An 18,773-nucleotide genomic window follows, 5' to 3' on the forward strand; every position below is an offset into this window, starting at 1 on the left:
TAATCTTGTCAAAGACGATCACATAATTGGACACATATACTGTGAAAAACAATGAAAGTGTATGGGCCATAATTATTCTTTAGCGATGAGTTTGCTCCTTGCAGAATTAGTACTAATCCCTGTGACAGATGACAAACTGTTGAAACTGATCCAGACATACTCCTAGAAGTTTGGAAAACTCTAATTAGTAAAACATTCAAGCTGGATTTCATATTCATCCCAGTTTTCTATCTGCTTCAGGTTTTTTCATAATATGAAATTAAAAATTTTAAAACAAACAAAACAACAAAAAATACGGTTTTAATTTTGTTAGTTTCCTTTTGACTTGCCCAGGTTATTCCTGAGGAGGCTCTAAAACATGACTATTCTAATTCTGATTTCAGAAAAGCCATGGTTTGGGAAATGCTACCAATGGCTCCAGAAGGGCAGATGTTTGGTTTCCTGAATAAACACAGATACATTGAATACTCACATAGAAATGTCTTGATTTAAATTGCTGATCCATTAACTTCTACATTAACTCACAAACAGCACTGTGTTTCAATCACAAATAAAAGGATTTTTAATGTACTTTGGGAACTCTCTGGATCTGAACGAAAATATTAACGGAAAAACCATTTCCTTGTGTCGTTTTGGAAAATGTTAGGATGCCAGACTAACACACAGTTATGTATTCAGTATGCTACATTGGTAACACAGTATGGACATACATATAGTCCTTATCTCCCTACTTTTATGGAAGTACAAAAATTTCTTTAAATGTGATTCTGGCTGATACTTATCAGCATTCCCTCTAACAACAGAAGACATTTTGAATAATGTTCCTCTTTAATTAATGTGATTAGTGGTTTTGCAAGTCATTATGTGGTCATTGTTAAATGAAACAAAGTAGTGTGATCAGGGAAGTTGGTGGAAAATGCATTAATTCAAGGTTTAGCCCAGAAATAAAAGCAGCAGCTGTGCTAAGAAAAATGTGGAAAAACACATGAAGTATGTGATATGGAGTATATAAAATACAGCATTTCTGTCTCTCTTTTTTCTTGCATCTGTAACAGAGATCAAAAGATAGACAACAATACTCGATTTTCTTTTACTCTGTCTTAATGCCTTCCTAATGTTAATTTTTCCTAAAATTTTGAATTGTAAGTACTTAAGCTTTTTAAAGTTTTCTAAAGTTATCAGCATACAGAGATTGCCAACACAATTACAGGGGCAGCACGAAGAATCCTGTCCTATCTGAGAAAGCAAATGAGACGTTTTTGTGCTTTATGCATCTATTTCTCTTGGTGCTTCTATGGCCTCTAAATTGCCTGAGGAAAAGCTCATATGGCTCCTCTCCCAGTCTCTGTATGAACCAGTGGCAGGTCTGGGGCTTTTTGGCAGACGATCCAACGTCAGTCTGTGTCTACTGAAATAAATGCATGAGGATTTATCAGGTTCCTGTAGCTTTTGGACAGATGACTAATAATCTTGACAGCTTGGCTGTTAATTTTTTAATTAGAGATAAACCTGGTATTATGTAGCAGAGAAACAGGGAATCCAGCTGTATTGTTGCTTTTCAATCAGGTTGTGTAGTAAGAGGATTAACTAATTCTTTGATAAATAGTTGGTCTACTGGCATACATCTGGTTAACTGCATGTCTCCCAGCTTCAAAACAATATTTAATGAACCTTCTTTTTCTTCCAGCACTGCTTGCATGGGGGCTGAACCGCCCAAAGAGCACGATGCCATCAGAACTCCAGGAAGACAATTCTGCTTTTATCCTTCTCCCAGTCCTAAAATTCAGCTGATTCTAGATACACCTTAATCTCCGCAGGTTTCTTACGCACAGGTTTTTGGTTTCTTTTATAGGTACATGGCCATTATTGATCCCTTGAAACCAAGGCTCTCTGCAACTGCTACCAAGGTGGTCATTGGGAGCATATGGATTTTGGCTTTCCTGTTGGCCTTCCCCCAGTGCCTATACTCCATAACCAAGGTGATGCCCGGGAGAACTCTTTGCTATGTAGCATGGCCGGGTGGTCCAAAACAGCACTTTACGTAAGCTTTTGTTCTTTTAAACTTGTACATGGTGGTGTCTGCTCTTGCAATGGACTTGGCAAAAGCTGTAGAGTATCATGCAGATATTCTACATGCACTATAACTAATAGCATTTATCCTTGAGAAATATTGAGCAAGCTTTCTAAGCTAGGAAGACAGAGCATTTTAAGTGATAAGTGAACACCTTTATTCTTTTCCACTTCTATGAGCGTTCTCCATCCCATGCGGCACGTTTACAATCACTTCACTTAAGATGGCTACTTCTATACACACAGAGATGGTCAGAAATGGAGACAGAACATGTAATTCAAAGCAAGCTTCCTTTTCACCCTAACCAGGAAAACAAGTATTTCCAGCCTCATTTGTCCTAATGAGACTTTTTGTCTGGATTTCTTAGTGAAAGTACTGGATTTTCCCACTTTATAGTGTTACGCTATCACAATTACTCATCTCAGATACCTGCTCCAATAAGGAAATTATAAAACCTATAACTGGTTCCAGTTTCTGAAAGTGTAGAATAAAAGTAAACTAAATTTGATGTCTACTATTTGTCCCTCCGGCAGAATTAATAATAAGTAGTTACCAAGCCATAGAAACATTATCTGCCCTTTCATGTCTTCATCGGCATTTAAGATGAACTTTGTGTTCAAAGCTGAAAGCCTGTGTAACCATCCAGCATCAAATGTAACCCTTTGCTCTCTTTCAGGCAGGTGAAAGAGGCCCTGATTATATATAATTTTTACCACTTCAGAAGCCATTCACAGATATGTCTCTTTAGGGCATGAAGTTAACTCTTAGGACAGCTGGGGATTCTTCACTGATCATTCACTGGGATTTGATCTCAAGATGGTATTTATCCAGGAACTAACAGGAGACAAAATAAGTTATGTTTTTTCTCTCCAGTGCTTGTGTCAGCAGCAATGACTATGTTGCATACAGACAACAGATTTACGTTGCCTATGTGCAACAGATCTGCCATATGAAGTGCATTGCGTAACACAGGACACTTATTAGGGCCTTTGTATATCATTTAAATACTTATTTTCCTCTTTCATTTATGGTCCAGGCTAGACCTTAAAACACCTAGCTCACCCTTAGGATACTTGGCTGTGCAACAATTAAATCAATTCAGGTAGCTATGGACAAACATACCTTATTCTCCAGTCATTATAAATATAGTCATTCTTAATTTATGCTACTGCAAGTTCAGAATCAGAACTAGAAACCCCATATAGCATGTGCATTAAAGCATAAACAAATTTGCAGTGCAATTGAAAACTTTCAAGAAGACAGTGAAAACACCAAGGACAAGCCAGTCAATATAAAGTGTGCTATTTGTGCTACAGTAGCACTCTTGGCTTCCAGCCACTCATTCTGTTGGTATAGCTCCTCTAGAAGCACTGCTCAGCTCAATGCTTTTTCATTGCAGGTATCATGTCATTGTGATTGTGCTGGTCTACTGCTTTCCACTGCTTGTCATGGGCATCACTTATTCCATAGTGGGAATTACCCTCTGGGGAGGAGAAATACCAGGCGACACATCCGACAAATATCACGAGCAGCTCAAAGCTAAGAGAAAGGTACTGTCCCATTAAATCTCATTAAGTGAATACTGATAAAAACATCTGCAATTGTGTTGCAAAGTATTACAGCATATTACTCCAGAAACACCAGGTCACTTGAAATAACAGTAATGAGAGATCTACTTCACTAAAAAATATGATTAAGTTTGACAAGTTGTCTTCTGTGTTCACTAGCTGTTCTTTTTGTAACTTTACTTTTTGTCATTAAACAGACCATTTGAATTTCTACTTCTTAGTCCACGTGTAGCAGCACATACTGTGTCCGATATGTAGAACTAAGCCCAAATGTTTAGTCTTTACAGAGCTAAAATATTGAGTTTTGAACAATGGGCTAGCTCCTCTTAGGCCAAATTCTCATGCAACTGAAAGAAAAGGTCATCTTGCTGTATTTTTCCGTAGATTAAGGCCCATATATCTTTGAGATTGCTGATCGGCCTATTCATATTGAATAATCTAGGTTTTAAATCAATAACTTTTGGTGAGAAATATAAAGTATTTTTTCCCAGCTATTTTCTTTCAATCTTTTCCACTGTAAGTAGTACCTAATCTAACAAGGCTGTGGGTTGCTTATGAACTATTTGACTATTTCCAGTTCAATTTTCATAATGTTGCAGTGTCATGAAGGTTTCTTTCTTGTAAGATTCTTTTTCTTAACCTAACTTTTCTCCTTTGATAAGGCAGCCCTTCTGCTTTGTATTTCTGACACTTCTTTCATACTAAAATGCATTTAATCTTCCAGATTTGAAAAAAAATGGTACCTGAACATGGACTTCTAATTCGCAATGATGAATTGCTCACAATTAGTTGCTCAGTTTGCTTCCTGGTGCTGTATGTTTGAACAGTGGTATATCCTACCACACCATAGCAATACCAGAGTGCAGCACATTCAGTTCTGAGACAATAGAAGACCCTCTGCAAATAGAACGCTGATGTTTCCACTTTTTCCACCACTGGGAATATGAAAGTGTTTTTTTCCCCACAGACTACACAGGAAAAAGTTGTTATGGCAGAGGATATATGAAAGGAAAGATTAGGATCATTTTCTCATTCATACTTCTTCAGACTCATAAGAAACAAGTGCAAAACTTTCTATGGCAAGTTTCAGTTGTCAGAATGATAGATGTGCCTGGACAGTTTTACAATATGATGTGTAATGTCTCCTGTGAAGCCAAAGGTGTTCTTTATTTTTGCTTGTACATAGTTTTTTTTAAGAGGGCAAAAATGTTAGCCTCTCTTAAGGAAGCAAAATGCAGTTTGACTAATATTATCACTACTATTGCCTGGTAACAGTGCAAAAAGTATTTGGAATGTGAATGGAGAGAAAATGCTGAAAAATCATCATGGAAAACTAAACAGTATGTTTTGCCTGTTTGTCCCAGGGTGAAACTATTGGACTTATTTCAAATGCTGAAAGCATTTCAAAACATCAGCATTTCACTCTATTACCATTACAGTCTTTGCCATGCATGTTGGGACTTACCCAGAAGTGTATTTTCAAAGTTATGAAATTACCTTTCCTACAAAGCATAAGCAGAAGATTATTTCACTGGTCAGTTAACTGAGCTATTACCAATACTTCACTTTCAGACAGTGAAAAGAAGGAAGTAAATACTCAGTCGAGGGTGCCTGGGGTCTGATGGTAAAGACAAACTGAGAAATCACTTTCTGTAACAGATACACTTTGAGAAAGCAAGTGTGGCCAGAAAATTATTAAAAGAAAACTTGAAGAACCAGGAGATCCCAGAATTTCAGCACCTGTTATCATAATGACTAAGTAAAATAAATACCTTGGATAATAAAAAGTAAAGGTCTCTGAAGACAAAATCTGGCTCTTACTACACACTATGAAGGGTCTAATTAAACCCTCTGAATACATTAAAAACAGCACCTCTAGAGCTCTGAATATATGCAAGAGACAACGCATATCATCCTTAATTAAAGTATTTTAAATGTGAGAGAACTGGAATGCATGCCTTCAACATCTGCAATAAGGGGATTAAATTATGCACAGATATATTGTAACTGCATCGGTGACTTTATTGGCAGAGCTCCATGACAGCTCTTCAGTTCCACTGCTATGCTCTCCAGCAGGATTTATGAAATAACTGGTATTTTGATAGATGAATAATAATTGGTCATTCATGGAGATGAACTGATAGACTGGAATATAAATAAAGCTATCACTCAGCTTGCCTCTGATAACAGAGCCATTGCTTTTCCTTTATTCAAACAAAGAAATCAAGCTGTTTTTCTTGCTACTTGGCATGCAGATACCTAGACAGACGGAAAGTCTGTACTGGCTGCACTTATATTGAAGGAGAAATACAAACCAGCAGACTGCATGTTTCATATTATGCAATAATACAGTGAAATGGTATTTAATGTTAAGAAGGTAGTGAGCGGCAAATGTAAGATATCTAAAAGAAACACTGTTCATCAAGAGAAGATTTGAAGCTTGAGAAAGTTGTTAGTAATTCAATAGTCTCATCACTTCACACGTGTGACTGTGCAATACACCATGATTCCTTCTGAAAGAAACATCAAACAACAAAGGAATCAAAGAATTTCACAGTATGCAATAGAGGCTGGGCAACACAAAGTCATACTTAGTATCTTTACACTATGGAGTACTTTATTAAGGGATAGATTTTGTTTTTTTTTTTTTTTTTTTAAGAAAAAAAAGGCAATAGAGTAAAAGCCCAAAGCATTACAGTGTAGCATCAAAACCTGTGGAATACTGAATTCATTATGTGCACCCACAAAGGTTGACACAGATTTGGAAAAACAAGACCATACTGATAATAATAAGCTTATTCACAAAAAATACGTTATGAGAATATTACATTGTGAACTAACATATCACATAAGAATTCTGAAGTCAAAGATTTTTTCTTATTAACAAGCAATCACTAAGACTAGATAGACAGACTACTCAGAAACCGGTCTATTCATAAAACCTCATGTGGTAGTTTGCATCCGGCCATAGGAAAAAATATTTGGCACTCTGGGTCCAAGGATTTCATCTTACATGTTACTTACTATTTCCTACCAACACCATCTTGAAACCCCACTTTTATCCCTAGACATTTGTTCGGACTTCTTCAAGGTTGGAACATAAGTGCGGCCCCAGGGGACAACACAAAGACATTGCAAGTTTAATACCTTCCCAGTTATTTAAGCAATCCATCTTCTCCTAGCTTTTCCCAGCATGAGGAGCAACACTCCAGTCTCCAATAACTTATATGTTGTATTCAATTTCCAAAATGGCATAAGGGAGTCAAACAGTTTAATATAACAGGAAGTCAATATAACTTGATTAACCTAAATTTCAACACCAGCTGCAATCAACTACTCTACACAACTTCGTACTACAGACTTCAAGGCATCTCCAAATCTCCACAGCTGACACTCTAGTCTATACTGAATCATCACCTATATATGTTTTTTAGAAGTCAGACAGCAGTAATTACAGAACCTTTTGGCCATTATTCAGGTTAATGGTCTACAAAGCCTGCACATATGTCTAAATATTCACTTCTCCATGTTCTGTATGCAAAGAGAACCAAATCCTGGAGCACACAGGCACAGGGACAAGGCATCTGTGTAATAGCTGATCCAAACTGGCCATGTAACAGCAGACTGCGAAAGAGACTTATGTTGTTCTTTTCTCTTTCCTACCACTTAATTATTCATGGGGCACAAATGTTTCCACCTCATAGATTCATTTGTGCTTGTGCTTCATGGACAAAACCAACTCCATGGTGATGGAGGAGCATTTTACTTACATACTGACAAGGTTCCCCCTCCCAAAGGGGCACGTGCACTTACCCCCTGGGAAGGTATCCCCCTTCTCTTTGGTTGATTTTATGTTTCTCAGAGTGGTAAGTGAAACAACCTACCTATTCTATCATGGGGTAATGAGGTGCAGAAATTCAATTTGTTATAAATACTCTATACCTCCTGCTGAAAAGAGGTGCCTGTGCCAAACTGGAGAGAATCTACAATATTCCAAATGTGCTTTTTAGAAACAGGTGAAAATCACCACCTACACACAGAGGTATATCTGTGTTATGTCTATTGATACCATCACATAACAAATTTAATCCTTTAACTTAAGTACTTCAGGTTTTAAAAGTTTCTGTACTACAACATTCTAAACCTGCTGTAAACACCTTTATGTCATTACTCATTTTCTGGTTTTACTGATTGCATCAAAAACGGGTTATATGCTTTTTGCAATGTTAGTTTGATATTTTCATTCTTCCAAAAGAGCAGAGAGCAGAAAAACACATTGTGACTTCAGACATTATCTGTGAACTGCGTTAAAGTTGTATTCACATGGACAAATAACATCCATGAGTGAGTAAACTAAAACATTCTTACACTGTATGGGTTCTTAAAGTATTTGCTCCGTTTCTCATTTACATCTGCATAACACCTAGGAGTAAAAGTTCTGAAACTAATGAAGTTATAAAGTGTCATATTGGTGCAAATGGAATCAGATGTCTAATTCCTGACCTTGCTGAAGCATCAATATCAAAGATGAATTAGAAAGGCAATAAGGAGTTGCAGAGCAGATTAAAAAGGAAAGTATTCCCCAGCCTAAGTCTTAGGTATTGATGGCAAATCCATATTTTGCAATGCAAATTGCTATAGCCCCCTAGCATCAACTGAGTCTCGCAGAAAAGTATATTTTATTCCTAATCTTTCAAGAGCTGTTCTCAATGCTGTATCTACATCAGACTCATTTTCTAGCTATTTTTCATGCAAAATAGAAACAGAAAGAACAAAACCCCCATATTTGCTGCTCTTTGAAGGCGCAGCAGAATCTGTTAGTTCCTTTTCACTTGTACTGCTTCAAATATTTCACAAGAAAAGCAAACTTGCCAACTTCAATTCCAGTGAGGTTATGTCCTTTTTGTCTTTCAAATACATTTTTTCTCATTATATACCATTCATTAATGAAAGAACATTTCATACTCAGAGAGGAAGGACTTAAAGGAACAGGCAAGATTCAAAAGCATATAATTAACTATTTTTATAGCCATCGTTTTTCTTAGACATAGGCAGAAGTACATCAATATCAGCAGAACACATTGACTTAGATTTTCCATCATATCCCAAATGTAGCCTCAAGACTTGCCTAAAGGTTGCACAACCCAGAGACTCTGTAAAACTCATTTTAACAAATGAACAGAAATTACACCCATTTCCTCTGGCCATACTGCCCCCAAAACACAAAGGGACACTCAGCAGAACACCAAGGGAAAATGACACCACTTGGGCACCGGTTGGTGATGTTCATGCAGTCACGCATTTTGGAAAGCTCCACAGTGAGATGGTAGCAGGAACAGAGCTTGACATCCAGTACAACTGAATTCAGTATATTTCTGGTTTGCTTGCTTTAGAAATGTTTCCTAATGCATAAGGGCAAACCTTTATTAATTAATACTACCCAACACAGAAAAGAGAAGAAAGCAATTGAAAAATGGTAATATCACCAAAGAAAGCCAGAACAGGCATAATAAAAAGAAACAAAGTACTAAAAACAAGCTAGACTCTCTTTTCTACTCTGCAGTTGTACCTGTAAAATGTCATTAGAGATTTTTTCAGTAAAACATCACAGTGTATTGGGAAAACACAATTGGACTTTTGTGGCAAATTCATACTTGGCCGGTTTCACTTATTTTCCCTGTGCCCTAATTGAGTTTAACAGTTCACTGGCATTCATCCATCAGGATTTATACCAAGTAAAAATCAAGGTGCCCTGGGTTTATAGACCCTGAAGGCAGTTTGTGTTCATAGTTATTGATATCAATAAGAAATGAAACTTAACACTGGAAAGACCAAGGGAATGGACAAGAACTGCAGCCATAAACTGTAAGGGATGGCCTTGCACACCATGCGTGCCTGCCTCTGAAAGAGGAAAGGAAACTGGGAATTATCTCCTTCCTTTTCAGCTTATTCTTTTTTTCCTCCACATCTGCGAAAACATACTCATTCTTAGCTGACGAAACAAGACGTGACAGTGCTCTTCAATTCCTCTTATAACTTCTGTGGCCGACTTCAAATTCAAGAGTAACCGTCCTGCATTTCAAACAGTTTTATGCCACACAGACTTGCAACATCTCACTAGTCTTCTTAGGTAACGTCAAGGAGTGGATTGTACTACTTAAATACTCAAAAGAATGACAACTCAACCTGACTTTTCTTACACACCCCTTTTTGCTGGAAAAATTAGCACATTTTTGTTCCAGAAATAATACTTTACACATTCATAAGGAAAACTCACGTCTCCCCCTAACCATGCATGTATCAGTGTATTACCATTGCCTTCAGCGAAGCTCAGACTGATACAGCCTTACCTGAAAGGAAAATGATACTTTCAATTTTTATAACAGGTAATTGTTGCTATTTATTAAAAACAGCTGCAAACCTGAATGATTAAGAACATATTGTGCTTCAATCTGCCATTTCAGTGACTTTTTTCTTCACAAATTAAATTGAACACTAATGGCTATGTAAAATCATCTTTTGCTAGTCTAGTATAATTGTTTATTTCAGAAATTTCTGCTATCATGATGATGATGATGACTTGCTATTTAATCATGGGTTTCCAGACAGAAACAGCAAGAAGAAAATTTTGTGCTGAGTTTGCTGTTTTTAAAGATGAGTGTTTTGTTTGTGAAATAAGAATCCAGTTGCCTGAACTGATAAAGTTTTTTTAGTTGAGCATTTTCTTTGGGTCATAGTGTAAATAGTTATTTTGGGAATAAAACCTGAAATATTACATATGGGATTAAACTTAATTAATTTTGTGTTAACGTATGAGTGCAGGAGTTGAAATTAAAAAGGCATTATTTGTACAGACTGTGAAGGTTAATTTGCTTTAGGAGACCTCGAAGTAGACTCTTGAAGCACCGCTTGCCTTGTCCTTTGATAGAACACAGTCAACTGGCCAAGAACAACTTGGATGTCAGAAAAAAACCGAACAACTTGGATGTCAGAAAAAAACCAAACAACTTTCTTTCAAAAGTGCTGTTAACACAATTAAGTATGGCAAACTGGCAACCTGCATTCTTACTGTGATCTCTAGCAGCTCTGAGGCACGAGCGACACAGTGTTCAACCGAAATCTCCACTGTTTCAGTTCTTAAGTGCTGTACGGATGAAATGTTCAGTATAAATATGGATTTTCCAGATAACGCTTTGAAAATCTGGAAACAAAAATCAGACCTCAAATCCTTTCATTTAGTACCTATGGTATTCCAATGATAAATAATTCTAGGAATAATTTCATATGCACAGCTGCTACTGCAAGACTTACTAATTAAATATCATGGCAAGTAATTAGATTCTCAAGTACTCTGAAATTACAGAAATCCTGAATGGTGTTGAAGTAATACTTATTATTCCTGGCAGATCTGAAAACACAGCAACAAGCAACAAGCAAAGTGCACCTGTAGGTCAACAGACAGAGTATTCTGGTAAAACTGTGAAGTCTTCTATCTGCACAAGGTGTGCAAGGCACAGGGGTGAATGCCCAGCAGCGGAATGGTGGAAGTTATGTCCAAAAGAGTACAAAAGACATGCTGTTTCATGATAAACTATGATTTGATAACGTATTTCTATGGCATCATTTCAGATAGATAATTTAGTCTAGAAATATCTGTTCACGTACAGTCACAATCTCTTCCCACACCAAAAATCATCTCTCATACAGTCCCATATACATGCCCAGATATAGACATACAGATGTACACTTACCAAAGGTGAAAGTGATACTATGTTTTGGTGTGTTGTCTTCCCTTATAATACTGATCTTCCTTCTGCACTGGTTTGCAGTTAACTGATGAAAAGTGCTTTAGAAAAACCAAATACTAATAATGTTGTATGTGTGGACAGATGTCCCTGTTGTATCTTTAAGAGGTGATCAGTATATGTATCAGTAACAGTAAATATTCTCCTAAGAAAATCTTGTACATTGCAGTCCCAGCCAGCAGGAAAGTTTATAAACTGCTACCAGATATTAAATGAAAATTTGCTTTATGTTTCCCACAGAAAATGTAATATGAGTTAAGGTCAACACCATAGTACTTATATGTCCAATTATTTAATTACATTAGCTGAAAATTTATGAAAATACTAACCTAAGACACATAGGTATGGGAAAACTTAGCTTTTTTTTTTTCCTGGCAAAACTACAGACAGTAGGAAATGCAACTTGATCACAATCCCTATGATTCCTCAATATTCACAGTACAAATGAACAGCAGATCTCCCAGCACAGATCTATCATGTCTGGTTTCATTTCACCTGCATAAAGAAAAATCCGTTGTATAAACTTGTGATATATTGTCTTGAAAATGGTAGCTGGGCTACCGTTTGGCATTGCTGAGGAGCAAAAGGCAGGAGTGACAATTTTACATGACTCACAACTTTTGTCTTGAGTTTCAGCACAAACCAGAGCTCCTCATCATTTGTGCTCGATGGAAACTGTGGTAGCTAACAGACATTAGGATGCCTACAGAAAACAACAAATAATGATCACCAGCCAAGGAAGTTGTCAGCCTCTGAAATTAAACAGGATACTGCCCTTGCTCATTTCCTTCAACCTAGTGTTTACTCAAATCACATCTGATAGCTGGAGACCAGGAATGTACTTGCAGACCATAACAGAAAAAGATCCCAGTGTCAAATAAAGGCCAAAATGAGATGTCCAAATAAAACACCCTGTAATCTTATTCCACGATGAGGCATACGGAAAAATTTCAGATCAAAAGGAAAATTATATAAAAACATATTCATCTTTGCTTTGACTAACTTTAATAATTGAATGCAAGAAAATTATTAACAGATGTTGAAATGCTAGTCCAAATAAAAAAATACTAATGTATATTATAAACTGGTATTATTACTTTCCTCTTACAGGTGGTAAAAATGATGATTGTGGTTGTGCTTACATTTGCCATCTGCTGGCTGCCCTACCACATTTACTTCATAGTTACAGGGATCTATCAACAATTAAATCGGTGGAAATATATTCAGCAAATCTATCTGGCCAGCTTTTGGCTTGCCATGAGCTCTACAATGTACAATCCCATTATCTACTGCTGTCTCAATAAGAGGTAAGAGTTATGAAACTGTTGGCATGCATGACATCAATGAGAATATAAATTGTTTAAATAGGATAAAAGAAAGAATTTTCACTTGAATAGTTTTCAGTTGAGGAGGAGGGGTGAGGGAAACAAACTTCCTTTAGTTTGTAGTTGAAATGAATCAAATACTTGAGTCTACTTAAAATTTCAGAGCAAAAAATCAGTATTCAGAAACCAACACTTCCCATTTCCATATGCAAAATTTAAAATCTGTGGCAGTTTAATATTTTTTGGCTTGCAAATTATTAAAATAAAGTAGTAAAGATGGTCATTAGTGACTCACAGCACAATATGTATGTTCACTATTTGTAGCCACAAATTTGTTTCGCAGCACTGAAAGGATATAATGTAAAATGTGATTTACTGTGTATTTGATACCTCACCATTAGATTTCTTCTGAGGTCTGTAACAGGCTTATAAACCAAATATTTATATTCTCATTACTCACTACTAAATTACAGTACTGTTTGATAGCAACGCATTGTGCTCTGAATTTCAAAGGCATTGCACTTGCTGAGTTTGCTGAGATTGTACAGATATTTCCCAATTTGAGACCACTGGACTGCAGAATGAGCTCAGCTTTTTCACTACAGCTTGTAGGACCAGGATCTAAACAAATATCATCCTGGCCATCCTATTTTTCAATATTCCTTCTAGAATTACTGGATAACGGCCACCGAGAACAACCAATCAGTTCACAAACTCAGTATGAATCAGTCCTGAATAAGTAACAGTAAATATTATTTGAAATCACTTTTGAATGAGCAGCCAGTATCAAATTTAATTGCTGACAAGATTCTTACCAGTTTTATTAAGTATTTATAAAACCCAGTGCAACACATTTTGAATGGAGTCTAATGAAGTGACCAAATCCTGCTGAGTTTTTACAGGTATAAAAAACACTAGAGTCTGCCTCTTTCATGAGGATAGCTTATGATACTTAACACTCAAATTCTTTTAAAATGTCAAGGTAATGCCTGACTTCACACAGCCCCTGCCCCTTTTGATTGTTCAAAGAAGAGATAAAGTTTTAGTAAGCAAGAATTAAATCCTAACTCAAATGACAAAGTTCCCATTAATTTCAACAGAAACCAGATTTCACTGGTTCTCCAGTGTCTGCAAATTCAAAGGCAAGGAAGAACCGAGCCTCATATATTCTCAATTACTACCATAAAACCCCCAAAACTGTGCCATTTTCTTCAAAAACTTCTTATGGCAGAGTTACAAAAGATATTATTCATAAAAAAATTATCTCTCTGATGTGGCTGATGTTGACGCTCATACACCACAAAATAAACATCTGGATTAAAGAACAAAAATCAACAAAAACTTCGTAACTTTGAGCCACACTAAAGATCACCTTGTTCAGAATTTAATGCAAGAGTGAAATATTGGTCAATGTTTGCGTAAAATTAAGTTCCATATTGCAATCAAGAAGTTGAAACTTCTGCTTCCTTCTCATGCAGTATGAAAACGCAGAATGTTGCTGGGAGTCAGATCAATTCATGCAGTAATATCAGCCCTGCTAGATCTGTATCAGAGCTATAGCACTTACCCCCAGCCTCATCTTCCAGGCTAATTAGGATCTTATGTACCTAGATAAAAAGAACATTATTTCAAGACAAATGAAAAAGGATGAATGAAAAAGAGGTGAGACAAAAAAATAATACAGTCTAAAGTTGTTTAGGTTTTACAGATTCCTTCACTAAATCCACTTCCAAAGTTTCAGTATTTTTTCATAATGTGGCCTGCAACTAAAGAGAGAAAAGCTGAATAGCAAGCTTCCTGCTGGTATGTCAGCATGGGACAGCCCTGTGGCAAGCAAACTGAGAAGGAAAGAAAGATATTTCTGCAAGATCAGTCAGCTTTCACTGAAAACTTAATCTAAATTTCTATTTGTAGTCATCACTGTGGTAGCTGAACCATTGCTCCAAAAAGCCTACAGACACAAACATCACACATGATTGTTGAAACAAAAACAAGAGAAGCAAGACATGTGAGAGTCTGGTAAGTTTTAGATCTAGAAAAGGTGTTCTTTTTCAGGTTACACATAAATATACAGATAATTGCTTTTCTAATATATTTAACATCCATTCTGTAAATGCACACACAAAAAAAATTAATAGTTTTTATAGTAAGTCTCTGCCTCTGATTTGAAATAAAAGAACATTGTGTGAATATTACAAGCACTAATGCACTAAAGCCTCTGAATTTCCATTTGTACATTGTTCACGTTCAGTTTTCAACTTTCTAGCATCTTCTGTAATTATTACACATTATTTCCCAGATACGTAACCTGAACATCAGTCATTACATCATTCCCATGTAAGCATCTCTGTTAGACAGTCAAACAGAGAAGAGATATTGGAATGTGGAAGCTGGAGTAGTATTTTGGAGAAAAGAATGCTACAAAGTTTCTCACTGAAAGAAAATAAAAATACAGGTGCAGATTCCATCATATGTGAAATCAAAACAACTTCTGTGAAGACAGTACTATGAAAGCTGACGTCTGTTTATTTAGGCATGGGCAAACTGAGTGTCAGGAAAATATCGATAATAAAATGCATGGCAAATAACTAGAAAATCGGAAACCGAAACGAGCCGCTAGCACTACATTTCTTACCCTACTCAGACTTCAGACAAGCAAACTCCCACTGGCTTCACCACAAACAGGATTAGGTGCAAGATAATCAGCCAAGTCAGTGTCCTGTCAACATGGTATAGTGTCAGGGGTGTCAAACTCGCTTTCACCAGGGGTCACATCAGCCTCACGGTTGCCTCCAAAGGGCCAAATGTAATTTTAGGACTATGTAAATGTAGAAGCAGTTGCATTTATAGTCTTAAAATTAGTTTTGGTCCTTTGAAGGCAACCACGAGGCTGACGTGGGTCCTGGTGAAAGCAAGTTTGACAGCCCTGGTGTGTGTTTTCAGACGAAGGCCTGTGGCCGGCTCTCACAAGCACAAGCTTTAACCAAACATCCTTTCTCTCAGGTTCCGAGCTGGCTTCAAGCGAGCTTTTCGCTGGTGCCCCTTCATTGAGGTGTCCAGCTATGATGAGCTAGAGCTCCAGACAGCCAGGTTTCATCCCACCCGTCAAAGCAGCCTATATGCTGTGTCCAGAATGGAGTCCAGCATGACAGTGGTGTTCGACACTAATGATGGAGACAACATCCACGCCAGTCGTAAGAAAAGAGCAGCCCCGAGGGAGACAAGTTCCAACGGCTGTTCACGGAGGAATTCCAAGACTGTCTCCACAGCCTCAAGTCTCATCAGTTCACTGCACACATCAGTAGATGATTATTCCTAAGCGCTCGACGGTGACAGTTGCTAGAAAGGCAGCACTGGACAATGCTCTCCTACTTTGGGACTAGATATTCATACCACAAGATAGCAAACGTAATTCCACTGCCAAACCCTAGCTATAAATACTGTGAGACTTTTACACATCGCTTCTTTGCGTTGAAGAGAAAAAGGAACGTGACAAATATGCATGAATCAGTACGAAAGCACAGTCACACCTTATACATGGCAGTGTTTGTAGGGACTACCTAAAACAAGCCAATACCATAAAAAATGTTGTTTTAGCTGTGTCTGACCTGTGGCACCTATGTTTCACTTACTGAAATGTAACAGGCTCCTTTACTTATTGAAGGCGAACTGCACATGTTTTCTATTACACGTATTAATTCTACAATAACAAAGTTAAATAAGACCTAATTAAAAAATTTCTTTATAATGAAGACCTAATGAGCCTCAAGTCAATCCAACTGGTTTACAATTTAGCCCTACTCCCAGACAGACGAAATGAGGTTCACATGAATGAAGTTCAGCTCTCCTTGCAATGGTACATTTTGTCAAACGCATATGAAAAATGTTTGCTGTTTTGGTTTTTTTTAAAGGAGAAAAATCTCTAAAAGACTAAGTTAAATTATACTGAAGTTTCTATATTACTGAGCATCAGACTCCAATGGAACACTTACTTTCAGGAGGATATATTGCTTAGATGAATGTCCTATAGCTTTGTATCTTAGTGCTAAGAGTAAGCTCCTAACAGGAGCTTTGTGATTGACTTCAGAAAGGTCAGAAAGTTTAAACTGGAGATTCACAGGTAAGGACAAATACTACTGTGGCAATGAACCCTTCTCTGTGGAAAATACAGTAACATGTTTCACTATGAAACAATTTCACCAGGAAGAAAAATATATATATTTGGGCTGTTTTCCTAAATTTTCCATAGCTAGATGCATAGATGTATGTAAAAATACTCCTCTGTCTGCATCTGAAAATATGTTAGGAATTATTACAGAGACACTTTCCCACTCAACTCAGTCAAAATCCACTGACGACCACTGTTGCAAAGAAAGCTGACTTTAATGCAAAAGGGTGCAGAGGGCAGCCTGGTTGTGTGAATGTTTGTTCTCAAAGAGTTAATCAAAACTTAGGCAAGAATGTGAACCTCTTCCTAAGGTAGCCAGACCAGCACAGGAAAGTGTGTACACGGCGCAACCCAACCAAGTACCAAAGCTGAGCACTTAACAAATGAAAATGTGTAAAGAGAAAGGCTTGAGCAGGCTTTAGCCCACATTCCTTCCTAGCAACTGGGGATGCCAGCACCATGATATGCCATAAGAGACTGGTAATAAGAATTATGTTTGTATTGTGATTCAGCTGTATAATCAATTGCTATATTCTAAGTGTAATTTGTATTTTTATTGTGATTTCAGTGCACTGCTGTATCACTCTGCTAAATCACACTCCCATGTAAGGTCAAATATCCTCAAAGAAGTAAATCTGGTATTCGATATTAAACTTTCCATGTGTGGAATAGCTGAAGAACCTGGTTGTAGGACATTGTGCTCTGATAAGAACGTATCACAATTCCAGATTCACGCTCTTCCTACCCACTGCAGCAAAGAGCTCTGTTCATTGATGGCTTCCCGTTTAAATGCCCATTCATGCTTCTCAACAGTCTGCATTTCTGAAAAAACAGCTCTATTTTCCATCATGTCATAGTTGTACTCTCACTTCTCCTTTAAAAAACAAAGTGCATAGTAATCCAGAAAGTGTCATGCAAAGCCTATAAAATATTTTTCTGTTCCTCCCCTGAAATACTCTTTCTTTTAAGAAATTAAAATCTTCACAGGTGTTTCACAACTCTCCTGAGAAGATTCAAGATAGCCACACACATGAAAAATGAACCTAGGCATATTAATCTGATGGTGATATATTAGAACCACATTCTGTAACGTCCTCTGTCTGCTCATGTACAACTTTCGAGGAACATACATACAGAAAATATATAGCTACTTAATAAACTGTCTCTTCTAACTATGGCTATTACAAAATCAGTGTTGATAACCATCAATACATTCATGTAAGTTTGAACAATATGGTTGTAGTGAGATTAATTTATTGTTTTTAAATGTATAGTATAAATCTTAAAAAGCTGTATATAAAAATACAGCATCACAAATGTAGAAAACATCCTCATATAAGTTTTACCATCCTTGGGTGATAAGTATTGAGGAAGTAATGGTGACTTCCTCACATCTGTCTTTAATTAGTGAAACAATTTCACTTTACTAAGTGTTTTAGGATATGAGCTCTTGGACAAGTAATCCATTTATAATCTCACTATATTTTGGTGGGATAGAGGTGTCAAAACCACCTCAGCATTCCTGCAGTTCTCCTCTGAAGTTACAGTTTATTCCTGTACAACAAATGAAAAAATCTGTGCTCTTTATCACAGCGTTGCCTTAACAAAACATTACAATGATGCATGGTACAAATCCATCTCTGGCTCAGCCTCAAAAAGCATGGAGGGTTACACAGTTAAAACAAGTAGCACAGCAAAAGCTGTGACTGACAGCAGGTTGCATTTGAAGGACTGTTTCTGAACAAACATTTTGGGTAAGTGTCCTAGTCACTATAAAGTTCATTATAGGCCTCCTGACACACCTCACTGAAGGCAGAGGAAATCAAGTCATCCTCA

General features: G+C 37.0%; 1 protein-coding gene across 1 annotated transcript in view; it reads left to right on the plus strand.

Annotated features, from left to right (window-relative positions):
* TACR3 (tachykinin receptor 3) overlaps positions 1-18,023 on the plus strand; it is a 31,585-nt gene extending 13,562 nt beyond the window's left edge. Inside the window, exons 2-5 of the mRNA XM_065837295.2 lie at positions 1,853-2,041; positions 3,471-3,621; positions 12,555-12,751; positions 15,773-18,023. Of these exons, the coding sequence (XP_065693367.1) occupies positions 1,853-2,041; positions 3,471-3,621; positions 12,555-12,751; positions 15,773-16,088 (853 nt within the window). The 3' untranslated portion in view covers positions 16,089-18,023. The remainder of the gene's footprint in view (positions 1-1,852; positions 2,042-3,470; positions 3,622-12,554; positions 12,752-15,772) is intronic.
* The last annotated feature ends 750 nt before the right edge of the window (positions 18,024-18,773 follow it).

The sequence above is a fragment of the Patagioenas fasciata genome, chromosome 4 (genome assembly GCF_037038585.1).
Source record: "Patagioenas fasciata isolate bPatFas1 chromosome 4, bPatFas1.hap1, whole genome shotgun sequence".
Taxonomy (NCBI): Eukaryota; Metazoa; Chordata; class Aves; order Columbiformes; family Columbidae; genus Patagioenas; species Patagioenas fasciata.